Genomic DNA, 26249 nt, shown 5'->3' on the forward strand with positions numbered 1-26249 from the left:
GATTATTTTGCCAGCCAAGGTGTTTTTATTGCTGCTCAGGGCGCCCCCCCCCAGCGCCCTGCACCCTCAGTGACCGGAGTGTGAAGTGTGTATGAGGAGCAACGGCGCACAGCTGCAGTGCTGTGCGCTACCTTGGGGAAGACTGAAGTCTTCTGCCGCCGATTTTCCGGACCATCTTCATGTTTCTGGCTCTGTAAGGGGGACGGCGGCGCGGCTCCGGGAACGAACACCAAGGACGGGTCCTGCGGTCGATCCCTCTGGAGCTAATGGTGTCCAGTAGCCTAAGAAGCCCAAGCTAGCTGCAAGCAGGTAGGTTCGCTTCTTCTCCCCTTAGTCCCTCGTTGCAGTGAGCCTGTTGCCAGCATGTCTCACTGTAAAATAAAAAAACCTAACATAAACTTTCTTTCTAGGAGCTCAGGAGAGCCCCTAGTGTGCATCCAGCTCGGCCGGGCACAGAAATCTAACTGAGGTCTGGAGGAGGGGCATAGAGGGAGGAGCCAGTGCACACCAGATAGTACCTAATCTTTCTTTTAGAGTGCCCAGTCTCCTGCGGAGCCCGTCTATTCCCCATGGTCCTTACGGAGTTCCCAGCATCCACTAGGACGTCATAGAAATTGGAAATACATTAGGTTTTGAATTGAAGTAAACATGAAGATTAAACCATGAGGTGTTTTTTTGTGTATTGCCTTTTTAATGTGTTGGTATTGTTTACTCTCTCTCTTTAAAGACTGAGTGTTAACTGCGTTTTTTTTCCTGTCCTATGGGAATGTTGGGGGAGAAGCTGGATGGTAGGCAGATTTAGCACCTCTCTTATCTGATTTACCTCCCTATATCTTTGTGTGTGTGATTTACTGCATTGGTTCAGTTTACTTAGATGAAGACCACAAGCAACAAGAATGTGGAAAAATACCAGGGATTCCCTTACAATAGGCTTTTTTTTAAGAAGTCACAGCATATTAAAAAAAAAAATTGTTTAAAAGAATGGTTTAAACCAGCCAACCCTAACTGCAGCAATCCACCCACTGCAGACAGCAAATCTCTGGACAGGATCTGATCCAGTTCGCAAAGCAGATGCTCATGGTATTTGGATTACGGTGACATCACTTGCCCTGCCCGTGTGTATGAAACAACCAACACAGAGCATTTCTTATTGGCAAATTCACTCACTCACTCAAATTGTCACTCAAATGCAGTCTTCTTAGTTAGAGAAGCACTGCCCTATTTACAGGGGAACCAACTGCTAAAGCGCGAAAGAGCATGCTAGATGTAGCAGAGCAGACGCGGAACTGCACGTAAGTCGGCCATAATTACACTGGCACCGCATGCAAATAAATATGGATATTCACCAACATGCCATGTTTAATGCATCTTTGCGACTGCACAACTCCTGTCTATACGCTTGGTCAAATAGCAATCATGATTACCAACGTCCATGTGAACCAGCCCTTTGCAATCAGAAATGAAACAGATCTCTGCATACACACAACTCCGGCAGCCGGCAATTGGATGTACACGTCCTCACTAAACTTCACCCAACTTGGAATCACCTGTACATGAATATTCTGGGCTTTCTTGGCATTTCAAACATCAGAACAGCTTGAAGGAGCTGGTGTAACTGGCAGCTAAGCACAGCAACTTTCCCACACCAGCAGTGCCATACTAGAGTGCAGGAAGAAGAATGGAATTCCTGAGTCGATGTGCTGCTTGCAGACTCATTTAGTCTTCAATGAGCAAAGCCAAAGATCTCATGGAGTGGACCTGCAAACTTTCAATGTTTCCTCTATCAACCACCCCTTCCACTCCCGGGAAGCCTGGCAGGGGTTAACATAGCTGGGGGTATCCAATGCATGTATAAACATTGGATACCCCCGGCTATGTTAACACTGAAAATAAGAATCTCTAATTCTAATGTGTTTACAGTTCCAGCATCCACAGGACAGAATATACAAGATAATATAAGGCTACAAGCTGCACTTTCCCAGAAGATGACGGAGTTACGGAATTACAACACAAGGTCTGAAGGTTCAATGAAAAATAGGTGATCTTAATCTTTGTGAAGATACGGCATAGAATTTATTAGTCCAGCTCTGCTATAGCTTTGTTTTCAGCTCTGTGCAGGCTTAATACAGATACAGAACTACACAGACAACCCAAGTAATGTATATATTGCATTCAAAGCAGCCTTAATGTTTATGCCACAGCTATAGATCACGGCAATTTTTTCACATAGCTCAAAATAACGAAAATTGTCCCTCCCTAGTTTGTCCCGTCGGTGTACAGACTGTGCCCATCCAGATACCCAGGGTGCCTCTTACCCTTGTGAAGGGCAGACAGAGACCTGTGTCTGGGATCTGGCTGGCTTCCTGCTGGCGGCAGTGCCATGTTCAGATACTTGATCTTGCCTGCCCTTCGCATGCCAAGGGATGGGACAAAGCTAACTGATGTCTGTCCCACCCGTCTCAAGGACAATCTATGAACCCAAATCCTTCTGGTCTAGCAGACTGCAACTTTAACCTCTCATTCACCAACATCAATTCTCTGTTTAAATGGTCTTAACTAAATATAGTAGCGATTTAACACCCTTCAAGCAAGTGTCTAGCCACTGCCTGAAGGACAAAATCTTAAAATGTATAGCTATCCCCAGTTAGGACCAATTTAAACTTGTGTCCATAGAATTTAAAGAGCCTCTTAGTGATGGTCATTTGTGCCTATGGTAACAGTCGTCCCAGTCTGCAGTATATTTATTACAACATATAAGATAAGGGTCCTCCCTAATTGCATCCTGTGACCCTATATAAGTACCCTATACAAATCCAGAAAGCTATATAAACCACAATAGTATGGTTATAAACGTTGTGTTAAAAAAAAAAAGTTAAAATAAATATTTAAACAGCAATTACAAAGTGGTAAGACTGGTGACACCCAGACGGAACATAGAGTTTTAAAAAGCTAACTTTTGTTATACAGAATTACATACTATAAAAGTGATAGACCCGACTTCACGCCTTCGTTAGGTATGCTCTATATTAGCATGTATAGAACACTGCTCTACATGCTCTGCTCTCTTGAGACATGATATGGACAGTGAGATAACGGTCAGATATTCCAGCTTGCTGCTACATTTTACCAAAGTGGCTCTGGATTCACCCAGCATGGGAAATTATCCATTACCATCACTTGCCCCGAAAGCCACTTACACAGAATCCATAATACACACAGTCATGATCACAAAGTGACCTCTCTCAGTCACTATTACCCCTTTCAGACATCCTCCAAAATCTCAAGTTTTTGCACATGAACACGCATCAACCTGGGATTTTGGCATGTCTGAAAGGTCCCAACCACCGGGTTGCCGACCCTGCAATTGACCAGGGTTTTTCCCCAGGACTGTAGACAACTCTGCTTAGGTCTGAAAGGTGCGACCGGGAATTTGCTCCCGGCTTGTACCTACATGCCACTGATTGGCGCTGGACTGACTGGAAGGGGCGGGGCTGCTTGAAAACAAGTCGGATTGAGGTGAGGAGACAGGGAGAGGTGCGGCGGGCTACGGGGATGAGAGGTACCTTAACGGTCGTCCCCCGGCCAGGCACCTCTCTTCCTGCAGCGCCTCCTCCCGCTGCAGACATGTCCCCCCACCGCCAGCTCCCCCCGCCGGCCGCCGATCTCAGCTCCCCCACCGGCCGCCGCTCTCTGCTCCCCCGTCAGCCACTGACACCAGCGGAAGGACAGGTCACCGGGAACGGCCAAACCAGACAGTCGGATTTGTCCGTTCATTGAATAGCCCGTTGGATCCATTCCGACAAATGCATGTCAGAATGGATCCGACACTGATTGAATACACCCCTTAGTGTGAAAGGGGGTCCCAGCAAAAACCCGGGATTTTTCAGAGGTGAAAAACCCGGGACTGAGCAGAGAAATTCCCGAGTCGTATGTCTGAAAGGGGTATATGTGAAGAACTGCTAAAAAATTTAGAGCCAATGTGGACAGGATTCCCTTAAAAAGATAATTTGTTATAGTTTAGACATGCGGCTCCAAATTGCATAGCTTCTCCTTATGTGAAAAACCTAAATCAGTGGCATTCAGAATAATAGATCCTTTCCCTGTATATTAATTGTGGGGTGCTTTATTACAAAACCCTTTTACTACTGGTGACATAGTATAAAAATGTGGATCATACGTGGTTTGGGGTATTTATTCCAAAGAATATAACGCCAAGTTAACCAAAGGCAATAGGTCACTATTGATAAAATTGGCAGCTGCCACTAAAAAAACGATACTGTCTTAATGGATCTCTCCGGATCCCAAACCTGTTTCTCTAGTTCACTCTAGCCTAGGGTATCCGTTTTGTTTTTAGTGGATTGGACAGAAACCTCCAAAAGAATTAAAACAGGGAAAAAAATTTACATTTGGTTACCGTATGTTCACACTGATATCTTGAAGGATGCACTACCAGCATATCCGTACCCCGCAACCCCTTGCATGCATGCATCTAGTGAACGCAGCAAACTCAAGGAGCAATCAGGACAAACAACATCGATGACTCCTCCGAGTAAGTAGTTCTATCTTACCACACCCAGTTGTAATATAGCATCTGACTGCACCTGATCCTACATATTCTATTGCTTCTGAGGTATATCAATATACGTCTGGTATTCACTATTGTTATCAAGTACACGCACCAATTATTATTATTTTTTTTAATTAAGTATTACAGAGCGCTCCCTACTTTTAGGTTTTACCGTATGCATGAGGTTGAATACTTATTTGTTTGTGTAGCCGTTAGTGATACCACAATACCCCTAAGTAACACCGTCCAAGTGTTACATAATGCCACCTCTCATCCCTACCAATTACATCCTAAGAAGATTTTGCACATGCTGCTCCCTATCTCTGGAATTCTCTACCTCACCCTATCAGACTCTCTGCTTCTCTACAAAAGTTAAAACGGGCTTTCAAGATCCACCTCTTCATCAAACCCAGACATCTATAATCCTAACCCTCATTCCATGCTCACTGTCTAATTCATCTGTGTCACCCCTGTCTATCTGCATCTCCTCTTTAGAATGTAAGCTCTCACGAGCAGGGCCATCTCCCCTCATGTGCTTTTCCTTCTCTTAAGGTCTTGAGCTTCTCTTGAGCTCGGTGAGCAACATCGCCTAGTGCTCCCCCTACCAGACCGTTTGACGGTGGGCATACACACTGTGCGATATCACTAATGATACTGCACAGTGTCGAAGTCGAAAATATTATACCTACACTCAGCACGTGCAAACACCACACAGAGTGGTCTCTGTGCGTGCACGTGTTCTGCCGTGCGTGCGCATACCCGCACGCTGCGTACATTGGCTCGCGAAGCCCTGCGTATTAACGCGTGGTATGACTAAATACGGTAGCATACGCATTCGCATAGAAAAGCCGCAAAGACATATCTGATATTTTATCCACATAATGCGTAATTTACACATAGTCTACACACACCACACCAGCAAGTTACATTTACTTAGGAAATAGAACAATAGAGATATCCAACTTTACAGGATGTGAGGGGACAGAACTAGGTTAGGTCATAGTGTTTGGTTTTCAGATGTACAGTATTTCAAGGGCTACATTCCGATCGCAGAATATAACATGCTCCCGCGCATAGATATGCGCAGGAATACAATATTCATATCTTACTGTAATTATTGTACTTGTGATATTCGGCGGGAACCCAGTGGAGGACATCTGCAAGTACACCTGGACCAAGCATCGCCCACCTATTCAAACCAACCTATGACCCCTCATGTACTGTAAATAACCTGCCCCTTGACCTATGGAAGAAGAGCTTACAGGGTTCCTTTGTATTGTGTTTTGGACCATTGTATAAAAGCAAGGCCTCCTGGCCGGCCTCAGTCTATTCTCTGAAGGTCATCTTGCTAAGACTGACTGAGGACCGGATCCGGGAGGCGCAGGCGAACAAACGTATGTACTATTGGTTGTAGCTCTTCTCTGTGATATTGTTGTATTTCTGTGTAGATCTCTTTTAGTAAATATTTGTTGCTGCGTTGGACCACAACATAACATATACAACTTGTGGCGCATTCCGCTCTTGTTTGGGTACAGAAGTGCATTCAGCCACACGTGTCGCTGTATAGTGCGCATAGTGTGTCTGCGTGCATACGCTACGTGCATTCACGTCGTAGGGGTATTATCTGCATTCAGCGGCCGCAGCGGCCCGAACCAGTGTATTGTAAGGTATAACATTTCCCTGTAAGTTAAACGAACTTAGCAACAGTGACGTCGTGCTGTGGCCGGCCAGAGCATGTAGCTTTGGACGAGGAGTCAAAACTGAGCTGCACGCATGGCCGAGACAGTGTCCTTAATGACCCGCGCATCGCTTGTCGGCTGCATATACACTGGTCAATATAGTAAACTATGTCGCTCAGGAGGGGGAAAATGAGCGATATAGTTTACTATATGGCTAAGAGTGTAGACACTTTTACTTGGACTATCTTCTAGTCTGTACTTCCTGCAACGGTATCTAACCTTCTGTTTCTGCCTCCCTGATGCCTACATTGTCTTGTACAGTTAAGGGGCATACACACTAGACGACTTTTCAGAACGATATGCCCGATAATTAAGATTTTAACACACAGGGATATATCTATAAGGAGACAGTTCCCCACCAAGGCCCTTAGGAGAGACAGAGAGAGAGAATGCCAGCACACACCCAGCGCCAACTGACACTGGAAGCAGAATTCCCAGATAGTAGCGCTTTTATATATAATAAATCGTGTAATACACTCACTGCGCCTTACAAGTGCCCCCCCCCCCCCCCCTCCCCCCCTCTTTTCAGCCCTGTGTCACAGTGTTTAGCAGGGGAGAGTCCGGGGAGCCAGCTTCTCTGCAGTGCTCTGTTGAGAAAATGGCGCTGGTTAGTGCTGAGGGACCAAGCTCCGCCCACTCCAGCGGCAGGCTTCGGTCCCGCTCTATTTTATAAAACTGGCGGGGGATTTATACACTTACTGCCTCCGCAGCCTATATCCATATTGCCAGACTTAAAGGTTTATATTGCTGCCCAGGGCGCCCCCCCTGCGCCCATCAGTGCCTGGTAGTGTGTGTAATGTGTGGGCGCAATGGCGCGCAGCTTTACCACTGCGCGCTTACCTCAGGGAAGATCTGAAGTCTTCTGCCGCCTTAGAAGTCTTCTTTTCTTCTTATACTCACCCGGCTTCAATCTTCCGGCTCTGTGGGGAGGACGGCGGCGCGGCTCTGGGACGAACGGCGGGGGGAGACCTGCATTCTGACTCCCTCTGGAGCTAATGGTGTCCAGTAGCCTAAGAAGCAGAGCCTATCACTTAAGTAGGTCTGCTTCTCTCTCCTCAGTCCCACGATGCAGGGAGCCTGTTGCCAGTAGTGCTCCCTGAAAATAAAAAACCTAACAAAATTCTTTTTTCCAGAGAAACTCAGGAGAGCTCCCCTGTAGTGCACCCAATCTCCTCTGGGCACAGGATCTAACTGAGGTCTGGAGGAGGGGCATAGAGGGAGGAGCCAGTGCACACCCATTCTAAAGTTCTTTATAGTGCCCATGTCTCCTGCGGAGCCCGTCTATATCCCATGGTCCTTACGGAGTCCCCAGCATCCTCTAGGACGTAAGAGAAATACATTAATGGGTGAAATAGCAGGAGACGCACCAGGCAGAGCTGTGCATGTGCGGCTGCTGTGTGCTCCGTGCAGCAGGTATGGATCCGGGGAGGAGGAGCTATGTCACATTGTGCACATCGCTCATCACGCCTCCGTACACACATGCCGAGATGAGCGACGTCACAAGTGCCATTGCTCACACTGAGCTGCATGCACGGCCGACCCGCGACCTGCTCTTAACGAGCACGGGTGTGCGCATCAGCCATCAGGGTGGCCATACAAACTAGACGACTTGAACGATACATTGTTCGAAATCGTCTACCGTCCATATCTTTTAAAAAAAGTTGTCTAGTGTGTATGGCCCTTTAGTGTGTACACTCAATTTCGTTTGTCAGGACTTTCACATCTTCTAGTGTGTATGGGTCTTTATAGTCGCTGTTTTCTTGTTTTGTTCATGTACTTCATAAGGCACTGTGGAACCCTTGTGGTGCCATATTAAGAATAATTATAATAATAGAACCTGATATAGCAAAATAGAGACATTACACTAAACAAAGCTCATTGTTGATCTATCTTTAAACCTTTCTACGCAGAAGCACTTTTCAGGAACACAAACAAAAACAGGAGTTAAGCATTAGCACTGGGCATGCCACTGGCATTAAACATTTTGAATAAAAAAAACTTTTTTTTTTTCTTTTAGTATAACAGGCTTTTTTTTTTTTTTTAAAGAAGTCACTGCACCATGCCTGTAGTCGCAGCATAATGAAAGATATAATAAAAAGACAATGATTAAAAAACAAAACAAAACCAGCAATATTTGGTTTAAACCAGCCAACCCTGTTTCTATGCCAATTTTAAACCATCTCCTATATAATAGCCCTATTCTGTGACCTTGTGATTCATTTGCTAACGCTGGGCGGAGTCACAACAGTGGGCGGAGTTATTCAAATGAGTTACAGAGATCTGGCCAAATCTACAGGAGACTAGGAGCAGAAGCAGATAGCATGGACATTGGGCATGTCACAGGCAGGGGTGCATACCTCCCAGCTTTCTGCAGGAGCTTTCTCCAGGCAGAAGGAGGGAAACACTCGGCGAAAAGGGGGCGTGGCTTCACGGGAGGGTCCCCGTTTTCGTCAGTGAGGGGGCATGCCCAGCGCTCTGTGAGCTGCTGGCATGCCCCCAGGGGCTGATTATGAGTCCGGGGGGCCCAGGGCACTTGAGACAGGGGAGCCCTATCTCATTGCTGTGCCTGCTGGGGGTTGGGGGCGTGGCCTAATCGCGGACCGCGCGGCCACGCCCCCTTATGCAAATTCCGATTTTTGTTTTTATTTTTTTTATGGGATTTTGGCCCCTCAGCTAGGGCTAAATCCAGAGGACGTGGTCGCTCCCCCCTACACACCCGCACAGGGAGAAGAAAGCAGGGAGACTGCTGCCTCCTTGCAACACCACAGACCTGCCAATATGCAGCAGCGTGTGCTGACTGTAGCACAATGCTGCCACTGTTGCTGGCAGGACGGGGGGGGGGGGGAGCTTCTGAGCTGGGACAGAGCTACTCCAGCCGGGGGGGCCTCAAACTGTGGGGCCAACGGTGCGTATCCCCCGCCCCCCCCCCCTTAATCCGGCTCTGCTGCTGGAACCCCCCCATTAATCCGTACCCCCCTGATGCCCCCTCTCCCTCTGTCTCCACTATTCACCGCTGCTCTGCTAAGCAGAACAGCGAGTACAGGAGCTTTCCAACTGCCCCCCCCCACCGCAGGACACTGCGACCCGCGGGTGGGACAGCGGGACAGACCCCAAAAAATGGGACTGTCCCGCGAAAATCGGGACATTTGGGAGGTATGGGGGTGTGTGAGGGGTATGTCATACAGACAGACGGGCACCGGCTCACTGTGTGCTTGACCCCCCACATCGGCATACTCAGCAGGGTCTCTCTGGTGCGGAGGAGCGTCACTTTCTGACACACTCCACGCTTCTTAGCTGCAGTTTAGTGAGGCACCTGCCGCTGTGCAGGTTCCATACTGCCGCTGTTATCTCCAGCCCCGGCAACCCCACCGCTAGCTGCAGCGCTGCCACCCGCAGTGGAGTGCGCCCAGCTCATTCACACACTTTAGCTGGCGGGTAGCGCTGCAGAAATCCGAGCTGCTTGCAGGCTCTGACCCACTCCTCCCTCCAGCCGCAGCGTCTCCTGGGAGCTAACCAGTCACTCCCAGTCTCCCCTTACCACAGTGCCCGGAAGCCGTGAGGTCCGCGCCACGTGCATGCTATGACCCCCTCCTCCCTCCAGCCGCAGCATCTCCTGGGGGCTAACCAGTCATTTCCAGTCTCACCTTACCACAGTGCCTGGCAGCTGCGCGAGGTCTGCGGTGTGTGACTGAGAAGGGGGGGGAGGGATGCGGACTGGCAGAGAAAGCAGGACTCCAGCCTGAGAGAATCAGCCATGCCAAGTCTCCAGCAGCAGCAGATCCCAACAGGTTGGAATGGAACAGCAGCAGCCAGCAGCAGTGACTCCGGTAAGACACATCTGTCTGTCACCACTGTTTTGTCCCTAATACCAATCTCTCCCGTGCCCTGTGTTCTGTCATGTCCCTGGCCTTGCCCTGCCACCCTTATTCTGGCCCTTTCACCCTTATCCTGGCCCTGTCACCCTTATGCTGGCCCTGTTACCCCTATCCTGGCCCTGTCACCCCTGTGCTTGCCCTGTGAACCCTATACTGGCCCCGTCACCCCTGTCCTGGTCCTGCCGCCCCTACCCTGGCCCTGTCACCCCTATCCTGTCCCTATCATTTCTGTCCTGGCCCCGTCACCCCTGTCCTGGCCCCGTCACCCCTGTCCTGGCCCCGTCAACCCTGTACTGACCCTGTCACCCCTGTCCTGGCCCTGTTACTGCATACCCTCCAACTACCTTTTATGGCATGTACAGTACCCGCAGCGCCTCCAGACCTCTCCCCAATGCACCACACCTCCGCACCTTCCCCTCCACCACATGCGGCACTCCACCCCTCCCCCACATGCTGTGCCTCCAGACCCCCTACACCACCCGTGGCTCCCACTCCTCCACCCCTTCACCACCCACAGCACCTCCAGGCCCCTTCCACCATTCACCCCCCTTATACGTCTCCCCCCACACCTGCCCCCCTCCACCCGCAGCATCTGCAGACACCCTCCTCCATCAGTGGTCCCCCCCTCACCCACCCCTCCCCCACCAATGGCACCCCTGCACCTGCCCCTCCACCACCTGCAGCACCTCCTTTCCCATCCGCCGCAACACCCGTACCTGCCCCTACCCTACCCATGGTGCCTGCGGTCCCCTACCCAACCCCCGGCACACCCGTCCCTTCCCATCCCACAGCACCTCCGGAACCCTTCACCCATCCACAACATCCCCACACCTGCCCCTCTCCCACCCGTGGCACCCCTGCCCCTCCCCCACCTGCGGTGCCTCCGGACCCCTCCCCCATCTGCATCCCCCACTCCTCTGCCCCTCCCCCACGCGCAGCACCTCCCGAACCTTCCCCATCCGGGCCCCACCCCCACTTCTGCCTCCCCTCCACCCGCAGCATCTACAGACACCATCCGCAGTCCCCCCCGCACCCGCTACATTCTGTACATCGTGCCCTGCAGGTGCTGTTCACGCCGTCGCAAGGGGCTGCGCCTCCTTCACCATCGCACGCCCTTTCATTGTGCAATATTTAACCACTAACAAAGGAATGCAGGTAATACTCCATATAATACAAATATTAAACCCCAGAAAGGCATGCAAGGGTTAAGGGGGCGTAGCCCCTTGCGACGGTGTGAAGAGCGCCCGTAGGGCGCGATGAAGCACCTAGTATGTTATATGCACTTGTAAGAGACTGTTTCACTTTAAGTTTTGCACGAGTCAACTTTCCCACCTATGAAATCATGTTATAAATTACAGTTTCGGTTTTAATTTTTTAATGTTTTTTTGCCATCTTGTCTCTACAAGAGCCCTGCGCAGCAATCAGGTACCACTCGGTGAGATCTCTTGCTGTGTTCACTCTGCTGACGTTACTCTGGCCATCTCTGTTATTGGAAACACAGAAGGCTCATGTACAAAATCAACCCAACATTCAACTTACATTTTTACATTGCCCTGCAAATCTGCATGCCATCTTGTGGATAGCCGCGCAAATATAAACAGAGGCGCATAACGTCATACATGGGGAAGAAGCGGAACCAGGGCACATAACATGCGCAGATACCACTTCTCCCCCATATCGGAGGATTATACATCTACCCCTCAGTCCATTTGATTATGCCATCTGTGCACATGCATAGATATCCTTAAAACCTGACCTATTAGGGTGCCTAGAGGACTGTGTGAGGTTTGTAACCTTTAAATAGATTAGGCAAGGTGTGCTGGGAAAGCAATGCTTATACAGTATGTAAACATTATTGGTATAAGCCTACTGCAGAATTTTGTGGGGACCCTTTCAGATGAGAATAATTTGCCCTCAGGTACTTAGTAAGAGCAGAAACTGTAAAACACCAATTTATGTCAATATAATGCAACTGATAGTTAGATGCGTATATGTTACAATATTCAGTTTCACATCTTAATAATTTTACTAATTATTTTGATAGCATGTCTTTCTTACCCAACATGGCTGAGCGACACCCAGAATACAGTATATAAATGGAGACAAAACAAGCTTTTTGAAACACATTGAGTAGTCAGCAAGTTCTTTGTCACCCTCTAGTGGATACACTGGAATAAAACAGCCAACAACGCAATGGTCACTTACAATTCAACAAGGTTTGGGAGCTTCTGGGCAAGATTTTCTGGCTGCAAAATAGAAGGATAAATTATACACGTGTGCACAACATACACATCTGATATGTAACATATGAACTGTAATTTTTTTAGAAACTACATGGCAAAATGAAATTAAAAATTTTTTTTTTTTAAAAGAACCCACAGGTTGAATTAAGAAAAAAAAAAAAAAAAGTGTATATACCAAAAGTCATAGATGCGAATATGCAGGAATATCAGGCAAAAGGGGTTTCTGGGAAGGCATTTCTTTTTTTATACTTAGTTTATCCCCCAGAATATCCCAGCTGACCACCAAAGTATAACAGCCAAGGGAGAACATCATTTTAAAAGAGGGGACTCCTTCAAACAGCGCCCACATGGGCGATATAGGGAAAGCAATGTAGTACCAGACAAGTGCTACTAAGGGGCCCTGATTGTTTGAAAGAAAGCACCCCCCCCCCCCAAAGGTGGCCCCTGAATTTATGGATGTAAGCTTGGAAGAGGTGTTCCCCTATCTCAACCTCATGATTTTTCTGCAATGTAGTGCTTTTTGCCTGGTGGTAAGGGATCACAATAGATTAGCTTTTATGGGAGCAGCTTTTTGAAACAAAACCGATGTCTGCAACAAGCAGGACTCCTCATTCACAGCAAAGGGTTAAGATGTACCACTCGCCATCGCACAGCGAGGAAGAGGGGTGGTCTTCTGTATGCCGAATGTCGGGATACCGGCGCACAGTATACCGGCGCCGGAATCCCGACACCCGGCATACAGACAACTATTCTCCCTCGTGGGGGTCCATGACCCCCCTGGAGGGAGAATAAAATAGTGTGCCACCGTGCCCGCAGCGTGGCGAGCGCAGCGTGGCCGAGCCCGCAAGGGGCTCCTTTGCGCTCGCCACGCTGTCGGTATGCCGGCGGTCGGCCTCCCGACGCCGGTATGTTGGTCGCCGGGAGCCCGAGCGCCGGCATACCGTACAACACCCATTATGAGGACTGAAACAGTATTCATGGGAATGCAGCATATCCAGCCACTAGAGCAACGAGTTCCAAACTTTCTTGAATCACGGAGCACTAGAGCATCACTCCTAGGCCAACAGTTTCTTACTGAAGAACTTATCAAACACCGGGGCAGGTGTATTAAGCCTGGAGAACGGATAATTCAGTGATAAGTGCAAGGTGATAACGCACCAGCCAATCCGCTCCAATATGTAAAATTGGCAGTTAGGAGCTGACTGGCTGGTGCGTTATCACCTTGCACTTATCACGGCCTTATCACTTCTCCAGGCTTAATACATCTGCCCCACTGTAACATTAGGTAAATTGTGCTTAACTGTCATCCTTAGGGACAGTTATGTGGTGGTGGACAGGGGTGCGCTTCTGCTCGTCAGCCACCAGCTCTGCTTTAGACTGGGGGGGGGGGGGGGGGGAGAGGAGTGTGTTGGCTCCGCCCCTCTATGCCCCTCCTACCAGACTCAGTCTAGGAAACTGTGCCCGAGGAGATGGATATACCAGGAGAGAAGAAAACAGGTACAACAGCGATGAGGCACTAAGCCAACACACAACCATAACCAAAAAAGGAGGGCGCTAACCAGAACAGAGGATAGCAACACCAACCTAACCAGGATAGCAAAGCTATCCCAACAACATAAGGGGGCCGCAACAGCGGGCCATCTAAACACTTACTCAGGTAAGCAGGAATCGAAGCACTGAGGCGGGCGCCCAGTATCCACTACAGACTACGAGAAAAGAAATTACCGGTAGGTATTAAATTCCTATTTTCTCTTACGTCCTAGTGGATACTGGGGATCTGTACTTTAGTACCATGGGGGAAGTCCCAAAGCTTCCAAACGGGTGGGAGAGTGCCGAGACCCCTGCAACACCGCCTGACCAAAATGAAGGTCATCCCTGGCCAAGGTGTCGAACCAATAGAAAACTGAACAATTTTTTTTCTTTCTAACCAGACCAAGTAGCAGCTCAGCACAACTAAGGCCGAGACACCCCGGGCAGCCGCCCAGGAAGAGCCCACAGATCTTGTTGAGTGTGCCTGAATAGACGACGGCAAGGACAGAGCAGTCGATATATAGGCTTGTTGAATGGGCAACCTGAGCCAACGAGCAACAGATTGCTTAGAAACCAGACGACCAATCTTGGTGGTATCATAAAGGACAAATAGCAAATCAGATTTCCGATGACGAAAAGTCAGTTTGACATAAACCTTAAGAGCCCTCCACATCCAAGGACTCTGGACCAACGGAAGAGTCAGACAATGCCGGAACCACAATGGGTTGATTCACATGAAAAGCTGAAACCACTTTTGACAAAAACGGAGGTCGGGTCCTGAGTTTCGCCCTGTCTTCATGAAAAATCAAATAAGGGATCTTACAGGATAAGGCCCCCAATTCAGAGACACATCTGGCAGACGCCAATGCTAATAACATCACCGTCTTCCAGGTGAGAAATTTAAACTCCACCCTATGTAAGGGTTCAAACCAGTCCGATTGAAGAAAGGACAGAACCACATGGAGATCCCACGGAGTCGTGGGAGGTACGAAGGGCGGTTGCATATGAAAAACTCCTTTTAGGAAAGTTTATACTTCTGGCAACATGGCAAGTTGTTTCTGGAAGAAAATAGAGAGTGCCGAAAACTGGACTTTGATGGAGCCTAAACAAAGGCCCATATCCACTCCTGCTTGCAGGAAAATTAGGAAACGACCAATTCTAAATTCCACAGGAGAAACCATTCTGCCCTCACACCAAGAAACATACTTCTTCCAGATACGATGATAATGTTTAGACGTAACCATCTTCCTGGCCTGGACCATGGTGGAAACAACCCGGGAGGGAAGACCTTATCTGGCTAGAATCTCCCTCTCAACTTCCAAGCCGTCAAACGTAGCCGCTGTAAGTCTGGATAGATAAACTGACCTTGCTGAAGAAGATTCTTTTGATGCGGCAGAGGCCAGGGATCCTCCAGAGCTATGGTTAGGAGGTCCGAGAACCACGCCCGTCGAGGCCAATCCGGGGCAATTAGAATTGCTTGAACGCTTTCCCTTCTTAAGTCTTTTTAGAACCCTTGAGATTAGTGGTAGAGGGAACAGGTACACAAACTGGTACGTCCACGGTGTCGTCAGCGCATCCACTGCTACAGCCTGCGGATCCCTCGTTCTGGAACAGTAACGGCATAGCTTTCCATTTGAGATGAGAAGCGCCATCAGATCTATCTGCGGACAGCCCCACCGGTGAATTACCTGTTGAAACACCTGGGGATGTAGGCCCCATTCCCCCGGATGGAGGTCGTGTCTGCTGAGGAAGTCCGCTTCCCAGTTGTCCACTCCTGGAATGAATATGGCTGAGATGCCCCTTGCGCTGGTTCCGCCCAGACGAGTATTTTTGACACCTCTCGCATCACCGCTCCGCTTCTTGTTCCCCCTTGTCGGTTTATGTACGCCACCACCGTGGCGTTGTCCGATTGAACCTGGATCGCCTGATCCTTCAGGAGATGGGAAGCCTGCAGAAGAGCATTGTAAATTGCCCCGAGTTCCAGGATGTTTATTGGCAGAGCAGATTTCTGAACCGACCATATCCCCTGGAACTGGGCCCCTTGGGTCACAACCCCCCAACCCCAGAAGCTGGCATCCGTTGTCAGTAGAATCCACAAGTGGATATTGAAATATCTGCCTTCTACCAGGTGAGGAACTTGTAGCCACCATAATAGAGAAATCTGGGCTTTTGGAGATAAGGTTACTTCCTGATGCATGTGCTGCATGTGAAGGTGAGACTCCAACCATTTGTCCAGCAGATCCAGCTGAAATGGCCGGGCATGAAATCTGCCGTATTGGATTGCCTCGTAAGCAGCAACCATCCTGCCCAGCAAGCGCATGCAAAGATGTATGGATACCTTGCGAGGACGGAGCACTGAGCGGACCACAGGCTGGATAGCCAAGGCCTTGTCCATCGTAAAGAAACACCTTTTGAGACACTGTATCCAGTATCATTCCCAGGAACTGAAGATGTTGGGTCGGTTCCAGGTGAGATTTCTGAAAATTTAGGATCCACCCATGATCCGTAAGCAGGCGAGTCGCCAGATCAATGGTGGGGCACTGTGCTATGCCCACTGCTGTATATATTGCCTTGAGAGTGGTTTCAATTTTAAGGTCAGCAGGGTCTTTTAGGGATATAGCCCCTGGCATCGGCAGTACTAAATTCTTAGACACACTGGACACAGGCGTATCGACTGCTGGCAGGTTTTCCTATACCTTCCTGTCCTCAGCTGGGAGGGGAAAATAGGATTTTGATAACCTACCGGTAAATCCTTTTCTGTAGAGCAGCGGTGGCCAACCTGTGGCTCTTGAGCCGCATGTGGCTCTTTCTTTATTCAAATGAGGCTCCCAACACTCTAAATCATGTGAGCACAACAGATACAGAAAATGCTGCACTCCAGCCAGACACGCAGCAGCACTACAGGGACTTAAAACTGAAGGAGACAGATACTAGAGGTGAGATACCCACAAGCAAACAGAGGAAACATTAGGGACTGCTGCAATGGCATGAGTTGATGGGGGAGGGGGGCTGTAGTGATACATGAGGGTGGGCTAGAGTGACACATGGCAGAGCTGGCTGGAGAGACACAGGAGGGTGCTGGCAGGAGTGACACAGGAGGGTTCTGGAAGTAGTGACACACGGGAGAGCTGGTTGGAGTGACATAGGAGGGTGGTAGCAGGAGTGACACATGGAAGAGCTGGCTGGAGTGACAGGAGGGTGTTGGTAGGAGTGACACATGGGAGAGCTGGCTGGAGTGACATAGGAGGGTGGTAGCAGGAGTGACACATGGAAGAGCTGGCTGGAGTGACAGGAGGGTGTTGGCAGGAGTGACACATGGGAGAGCTGGCTGGATTGACATAGGAGGGTGGTAGCAGGAATGACACATGGGAGAGCTGGCTGGAGTGACATAGTAGGGAGCTAGCAGGAGTGACACATGGAAGAGATGGCTGGAGTGACAGGAGGGTGTTGGCTGGAGTGACACATGGGAGAGCTGGCTGGAGTGACAGGAGGGTGTTGGCTGGAGTGACACATGGGAGACCTGGCTGGAGTGACACAGCAGGGTCTTGGCAGTAGTGACACATGGGAGAGCTGGCAGGAGTGACACGGGGGAGCTGGCTGGAGTGACATAGGAGGGTGCTAGCAGGAGTGACACATGGAAGAGCTGGCTGGAGTGACAGGAGGGTGTTGGCTGGAGTGACACATGGGAGAGCTGGCTGGAGTGACAGGAGGGTGTTGGCTGGAGTGACACATGGGAGACCTGGCTGGAGTTACACAGCAGAGTCTTGGCAGTAGTGACACATGGGAGAGCTGGCTGGAGTGACATAGGAGGGTGCTAGCAGGAGTGACACATGAAAGAGCTGGCTGGAGTGACAGGAGGGTGTTGGCTGGAGTGACACAGCAGGGTCTTGGCAGTAGTGACACATGGGAGAGCTGGCTGGAGTGAGACGGTGAGCTGGCTGGAGTGACATAGGAGGGTGCTAGCAGGAGTGACACATGGGGGAGCTGGCTGGAGTGACACATGGGGGAGCTGAAGTTTATTATGTGAAAGTGGCTTTTTCAATGGATTTGGCTTTAAATATGTATTTTATGTCATTCTGGCTTTTTCAATGGATTTTATACCAGGGGTGTGGTCTAGCAGGCACAAGGCCACATTCCATTTTTGCATGCGCGCCATTGGCTCGATGTCGGCTCTTTGACGTACCTAACAAGGTTTTTTGGCTCTTTGTCACTGACTGGTTGGCCACCCCTGCTGTAGAGGATGCTGGGGATGACATCAAGACCATGGGGTATAGACAGGATCCGCAGGAGACATGGGCACTCCAAAGACTTTTCATTGGGTGTGAACTGGCTCCTCCCTCTATGCCCCTCCTCCAGACCTCAGTTGTAGGAACTGTGCCCAGGGAGACTGACATTTCGAGGAAAGGAATTGCTTAACTAGTGGTGAGATATCTACCAACTCACACCCTCAACCATGCCGCACACATGGCATTCAACATAACACACGCCAACAGGCATGAACTAATTGCAGCAACATGCTGAAACCAAGATAACACAACTTATGTAACTGTAATAACTAAACTGCAGGTAAAGTACACACTGGGATGGGCGCCCAGCATCCTCTACGGACTAAGAGAAAAGGATTTACCAGGTGGTTTATCAAAATCCTATTTTCTCATACGTCCTAGAGGATGCTGGGGACGTCATCAAGACCATGGGGTCTATACCAAAGCTCCAGTACGGGCGGGAGAGTGCGGCACCGATTGACCAAACTTTAGGTCCTCATCGGCCAAGGTGTCAAACTTGTAGAATTTTGCAAATGTGTTTGACCCTGACCAAGTAGCTGCTCGGCAAAGTTGTAATGCAGACACCCCCGGGCAGCCGCCCAGGAGGAGCCCACCTTCCTAGTAGAATGGGCCTTCACCGACATCGGTAACGGCAATCCAGCCGTGGAATGAGCTTGCTGAATCGTACCTCTGATCCAGCGCGCAATAGTCTGCTTGGAAGCAGGACACCCAATCTTGTTGGGAGCATACAGGACAAACAAAACCTCTGTTTTCAGTATTCAAGCTGTTCTAGCGACATAAATCTTCAAAGCTCTAACCACATCTAGAGACTTTGACTCAGCGAACGTGTCAATAGCAACTGGCACCACAATAGGTTGGTTTATGTGGAAAGAGGAAACCACCTTTGGAAGAAAATGTTGACGAGTTCTCAACTCTGCCCTATCTTCATGGAAGACCAGGTAAGGGCTCTTGTGGGACAAGGCCCCCAATTCAGACACCCGCCTTGCGGATGCCAACGCCAAAAGCATCACCAATTTCCAAGTGAGAAACTTCAACTCTATTTCTTGTAGAGGCTCAAACCAACCCGATTGAAGGAACTGCAACACCACATTAAGGTCCCATGGTGCCACTGGAAGCACAAATGGAGGCTGGATGTGCAGAACCCCTTTCACGAACGTCTGAACTTCTGGAAAGGAGGCCAATTGTTTTTGAAATAAAAACTTATAAGGCCGAAATTTGGACCTTGATTGACCCCAATCTAAGGCCCGCATCCACACCAGCCTGCAGAAAATGGAGAAAACGTCCCAACTCAAACTCTTCCGTAGGAGCCTTCTTGGATTCACACCAAGACACATATTTTCTCCAAATACGGTGGTAATGTTTAGACATTACTCCTTTCCTGGCCTGAAGAAGAGTGGGGATGACTTCCTTGGGAATACCCTTTCGGGCTAGGATCCGACACTCAACAGCCATGCCGTCAAACGTAGCTGCGGTAAGTCTTGATACACACACGGCACCTGCTGTAGTAGGTCCTCTCGAGGAGAAAGAGGCCGAGGATCTTCTATGAGCAACTCCTGAAGATCTGGATACCAAGCCCTCCTTGGCCAGTCTGGGGCAATGAAGATTGCTCAAACTCTTGTTCTTATTATTATTTTGAGAACTTTTGGAATCAGTGGAAGTGGAGGGAAAACATATACCGACCGAAACACCCACTGGGTCACCAGTGTATCCACTGCTATTGCTTGAGGGTCACTCGACCTGAAACAATATCTCTGAAGCTTCTTGTTTAGACGAGATGCCATCATGTCTACTTGAGGAACTCCCCAAAGACTCGTCACCTCTGCGATGACTTCTTGGTGGAGGCCCCACTCTCCTGGATGGAGATAGTGTCTGTTGAGGAAATCTTCTTCCCAGTTGTCCACTCCCGGAATAAAAATTGCTGACAGAGCTCTAACATGTCTTTCTGCCCAGAGGAGAATCCTTATCACCTCTGCCATTGCCGCTCTGCTTTTTGTTCCGCCTTGCCTGTTTATGTACGCGACTGCTGTTACATTGTCCGACTGGATCTGCACGGGATCTTGAAGAAGATGTACCACTTGAAGAAGGCCGTTGTAAATGACTCAATTCCAGAACGTTTATGTGAAGGCAGGCTTCCTGACTTGACCATTTTCCTTGGAAGCTTTCTCCCTGTGTGACAGCTCTCCAGCCTCGGAGACTTGCATCTGTGGTTATTAGGACCCAGTCGTGAATCCCAAACCTGCGTCCCTCTAGTAGGTGAGAACTGTGTAGTCACCACAGGAGCGAAATCCTGGCTTTGGGGGACAGGATTATTTTCCGGTGTATGTGTAGGTGGCATCCGGACCACTTGTCCAACAGGTCCCACTGGAAAACTCTGGCATGAAATCGACCAAACTGTATGACCTCGTAGGCCGCTACCATTTTCCCCAACAACCGAATGCATTGATAGATCAACACGCTTGTTGGTTTCAATATTTGTTTGACCATTTTCTGGATTTCCAGAGCCTTTTCCACTGGAAGAAAAACTCTCCGTACTTCTTTGTCCAGAATCATCCCTAAAAAGGACAATCTTGTAGTCTGTTCCAACTGCGACTTTGGAAAATTCATGATCCAACCGTGTTGTTGGAGTATTGACAGGGAGAGTGCGATGTTCTGCACCAACTGTTCCCTGGATCTCGCTTTTATCAGGAGATCGTCCAGATAAGGAATTATATTGACTCCTTTTTAACGAAGGAGGACCATCATCTCCGCCATCACCTTGGTGAATACCCTCGGTGCCGTGGAGAGTTCGAACGGCAACGTCTGAAACTGGTAATGGCAATCCTGTACTGCGAATCTCAGATAAGCTTGGTGAGGAGGATAAATGGGAACATGCAAGTAAGCATCTTTTATGTCTACTGACACGAAGTCCTCCTCTTCCAGACTGGAAATCTCTACCCTCAGGGATTCCATCTTGAACTTGTACCTTTTCAGGAAGAGATTCAGATTTTCAGGTTTAAAATCGGTCTGACCGAGCTATCCGGCTTCAGAACTATGAAGAGGCTTGAATAAAAAAAACCTTCTCCTTACTGTGCCAAGGGTACCAGGGCAATGACCTGATCCTGACAATTTTTGAATTGCCGTTGTTACTGCCTCTCTTCCCGGAAGAGAAACTGGCAAGGTCGATTTGAAAAATCGGCATGGGGGGGGGGGGGGGGGGGGAACGTCTTGAAACTCTAGTTTGTACCCATGGGACACTATTTGTAAGACTCATTGGTTCAGGCCAGATTGAATCCAGATTTGGCTGAAAAGTTTCAGACGTGCTCCCACCCGAGTGGACTCCCGCAAGGGAGTCCCAGCATTATGCTGCAGATTTGACAGAAGCAGGGGTGGACTTCTGCTCCTGCAATCCGGGAGACGCTGCGGATTTCTTTCCTTTTGCTCTTCCCCTACCTGCAAAAAAAGGGGAGACCTTTGGCCTTTTTGTATTTGTTGGGCCGAAATGACTGTATGTGAGAGTGATGTCTTTTTCGCCGGTGTAGGAGCATAAGGCAAGAATGTCGACTTACCTGCGGTAGCCGCCGAGACTAACGCATCCAGCCCATCACCAAACAAGGCCTCACCTTTATATGGGAGAGCCTCCATATTTAATTTTGGAATCTACATCAGCATTCCACTGGCGAATCCACAACGCCCTCAGAGAGAAACTCAGTAGAGCTCCTCAGAGTGCATCCAGTCGACCTGGGCACATTTCTAAAACTGAGGTCTGGAGGAGGGGCATAGAGGGAGGAGCCAGTTCACACCCAATGAAAAATCTTTAGAATGCCCATGTCTCCTGCGGATCCCGTCTATACCCCATGGTCTTGATGTCGTCCCCAGCATCCTCTAGGACGTATGAGAAAAGTAGATAAAAACCTCTGAGGAGTTTTAAATTTGTCAGGGTTCACCCATGCCTCCCTGGCCAGGGAGTTTAATTACTTAGACACAGGAATTGTGGCGGAGGTCTTGGGTCTAACATTAAAGTACAACTCCTCATCTGGTTCTGCTTCCTTATCTGGTATGTGAAGAAACTTTCTTACAGAATAAATGAGGGCCTCCACCCCAGGGGACAGAGAGCTGTACTCATCCATATCATCATCATCCACATCAGGCTGATCAGAATCAGACTGGAGCACCTGTGGCAGTGAGCGTTTATGTGAAACCAACAGAGGGCGCTGAGAAGCCTTTCTGGTATTGGCCACACAATCAATAGACTGTTAACACCTGTCTCTCCTTTTTAGCAGCAGCTAATTCTGAATTCACATTCTGAATCATGCTTTTAAAAGTATCTAGCCAGTCAGGTGCATGTGAACTGTGTTCCTGTGGAGATAAGGAGCATTGTTCACACGAGGGACCCCACTGAAGGAGTAGAGTTACAAGCAGCACACATAACAATGTCAACAGACATATTGTACACAACTGTAGTACAGCGCAGCTCACTGAAAAAACACCCCCACACAGACCCTAGAGCGCCTCTGGAGTGACACAGAACACAGCGGCGCAGTGTGTGAAAATATGTATATAACCTTATAGATGTGCAGCGTCGCTACCCCTGATGTGCTTCCCCCCCTGCTATGACCCCCTGGTACCAGTACAGAATCTGCAACAGTGTGGGCCCGTGGAGGAGCAGCATGCATGCAGCCTTGATGAGCAGGAAAAGGCTCTGGAAATCCAGGAAATGGTGCCTTCCCGCATCTGGTCCCGCTCTCCGGGAAGCCCCGCCCCTGGAATGGCACGCGGTCCCACAAATGTTTATACTGGCTGAAGTATTAGAAAACAGTACACACAAAGCCTAATGACAGTGAGCACTGTGGAGCCTATGCCCGCTGAGACAGTGTAGTCCGATGCAGGCACCGCAGCTCGTGGCCCGTGACATGCCACCAAACCGCACCGGGTACCCGCTAACCAGGACACGGGTGTCATCACTCACTGCACCTGACGATCGTCGGCATCTGTTAGAGGATGGCGGCTAGTCGCTGGTGTGGGCACACAGTGTGGTGTGTGAAACAGCACCTCAGGAGCTCAGTGTCCTGTCAGCTCGGATTACAGACCATTAACCCTCAGGAGGTTAGTTCGGTCCCCCCTCTAAGTCCCACGAAGCAGGTAGACTGGTTGCCAACCAGTACTACCTGAAAATTAAGAACTAAAAATAAGAATTTACTTACCGATAATTCTATTTCTCGTAGTCCGTAGTGGATGCTGGGAACTCCGTAAGGACCATGGGGAATAGCGGCTCCGCAGGAGTCTGGGCACATCTAAAGAAAGCTTTAGGATCACCTGGTGTGCACTGGCTCCTCCCCCTATGACCCTCCTCCAAGCCTCAGTTAGGATACTGTGCCCGGACGAGCGTACACAATAAGGAAGGATTTTGAATCCCGGGTAAGACTCATACCAGCCACACCAATCACACTGTACAACTTGTGATCTGAACCCAGTTAACAGCATGATAATAGAGGAGCCTCTAGAAAAGATGGCTCACTACAGCAATAACCCGAATTTTTTTGGTAACAATAATTATGTACCAGTATTGCAGACAATCCGCACTTGGGATGGGAGCCCAGCATCCACTACGGACTACGAGAAATAGAATTATCGGTAAGTAAATTCTTATTTTCTCTGACGTCCTAGTGGATGCTGGGAACTCCGTAAGGACCATGGGGATTATACCAAAGCTCCCAAACGGGCGGGAGAGTGCGGATGACTCTGCAGCACCCAATGAGAGAACTCCCGGTCCTCCTCAGCCAGGGTATCAAATTTGTAGAATTTTACAAACGTATTTGCTCCTGACCAAGTAATTGCTCGGCAAAGTTGTAAAGCCGAGACCCCTCGGGCAGCTGCCCAAGATGAGCCCACCTTCCTTGTGGAGTGGGCATTTACAGATTTTTGGCTGTGGCAGGCCTGCCACAGAATGTGCAAGCTGAATTGTACTACAAATCCAACGAGCAATCGTCTGCTTAGAAGCAGGAGCACCCAGCTAGTTCGTTGCATACAGGATAAACAGCGAGTCAGATTTCCTGACTCCAGCCGTCCTGGAAACATATATATTTTCCGGGTCCTGACAACGTCTAGCAACTTGGAGTCCTCCAAGTCCCTAGTAGCCGCAGGCACCACAATAGGTTTGGTTCAGGTGAACGCTGAAAACACCTTAGGGAGAAACTGAGGACGAGTCCTCAATTCCGCCCTGTCCGAATGGAAAATCAGATAAGGGCTTTTACAGGATAAAGCCACCAATTCTGACACGCGCCTGGCCCAGGCCAGAGCCAACAGCATGACCACTTTTTCTGCGAGATATTTTAACTCCACAGATTTAAGTGGGTCAAACCAATGTGACTTTTGGAACCCAAAAACCACCTGGAGATCCCAAAGTGCCACTGAAGGCACAAAAGGAGGCTGTATATGCAGTACCCCTTTAACAAATGTCTGAACTTCAGGGACTGAAGCTAGTTCTTTTTTTTTTTTTTTTTTTTGGAAGAAAATTGACAGAGCCGAAATTTGAACCTTAATGGACCCCAATTTCAGGCCCATAGATACTCCTGTTTGCAGGAAATGTAGGAATCGACCCAGTTGAATTTCCTCCGTCGAGCCTTACTGGCCTCGCACCACGCAACATATTTTCGCCAAATGCGGTGATAATGTTTTGCGGTTACATCCTTCCTGGCTTTTATCAGGATAGGGATGACTTCATCCGGAATGCCTTTTTCCTTCAGGATCCGGCGTTCAACCGCCATGCCGTCAACGCAGCCGCGGTAAGTCTTGGAACAGACAAGGTCCTTGCTGGAGCAGGTCCCTTCTTAGAGGTAGAGGCCACGGATCCTCCGTGAGCATCTCTTGAGGTTCCGGTAACCAAGTCCTTCTTGGCCAATCCGGAGCCACTAATATAGTGCTTACTCCTCTCCATCTTATCAATCTCAGTACCTTGGGTATGAGAGGCAGAGGAGGGAACCCATACACTGATTGGTACACCCACGGTGTTACCAGAGCATCTACAGCTATTGCCTGAGGGTCCCTTGACCTGGCGCAATACCTGTCGAGTTTTTCCCAACGGTTTATAATCATGTGGAAGACTTCTGGGTGAAGTCCCTACTCTCCCGGGTGGAGGTCGTGCTGAGGAAATCTGCTTCCCAGTTGTCCACTCCCGGAATGAAAACTGCTGACAGTGCTATCACATGGTTTTTCGCCCAGCGAAGAATCCTTGCAGCTTCTGCCATTGCCCTCCTGCTTCTTGTGGCACCCTGTCTGTTTACGTGGGTGACTGCCGTAACGTTGTCCGACTGGATCAACACCGGCTGACCTTGAAGCAGAGGTCTTGCTAAGCTTAGAGCATTGTAAATGGCCCTTAGCTTCAGGATATTTATGTGAAGTGATGTCTCCAGGCTTGACCATAAGCCCTGGATATTCCTTCCCTGTGTGACTGCTCCCCAGCCTCGCAGGCTGGCATCCGTGGTCACCAGGACCCAGTCCCGAATGCCGAATCTGCGGCCCTCTAGAAGATGAGCACTCTGCAACCACCACAGGAGGGATACCCTTGTCCCTGGTGACAGGGTTATCCGCTGATGCATCTGAAGATGCGACCCGGACCATTTGTCCAGTAGGTTCCACTGGAAAGTCTTGCGTGGAATCTGACGAATGGGATTACTTCGTAGGAAGCCACCATTTTTACCCAGAACCCTTGTGCATTGATGCACTGAGACTTGGTTCGGTTTTAGGAGGTTCCTGACTAGCTCGGATAACTCCCTGGCTTTCTCCTCCGGGAGAAACACCTTCTTTCTGGACTGTGTCCAGGATCATCTCTAGGAACAGAAGACAAGTCGTCGGAACCAGCTGCGATTTTGGAATATTGAGAATCCAATCGTGCTGCCGCAACACTACCTGAGATAGTGCTACACCGATCTCCAACTGTTCCCTGGATCTTACCCTTATCAGGGAATCGTCCAAGTAAAGGATAACTAAAATTCCCTTCCTTCGAAGGAATATCATCATTTCGGTCATTACCT

General features: G+C 49.3%; 1 protein-coding gene across 3 annotated transcripts in view; it reads right to left on the minus strand.

Moving 5' to 3' along the window:
* LRRC28 (leucine rich repeat containing 28) overlaps positions 1–26249 on the minus strand; it is a 130173-nt gene that overhangs the window by 81797 nt on the left and 22127 nt on the right. For all 3 annotated transcript variants that reach the window (XM_063925708.1, XM_063925709.1, XM_063925710.1), the window contains exon 3: positions 12387–12427. In XM_063925708.1, coding sequence (XP_063781778.1) covers positions 12387–12427 — 41 coding nt within the window. The remainder of the gene's footprint in view (positions 1–12386; positions 12428–26249) is intronic.

This window comes from Pseudophryne corroboree, chromosome 6, assembly GCF_028390025.1.
Source record: "Pseudophryne corroboree isolate aPseCor3 chromosome 6, aPseCor3.hap2, whole genome shotgun sequence".
NCBI lineage: Eukaryota > Metazoa > Chordata > Amphibia > Anura > Myobatrachidae > Pseudophryne > Pseudophryne corroboree.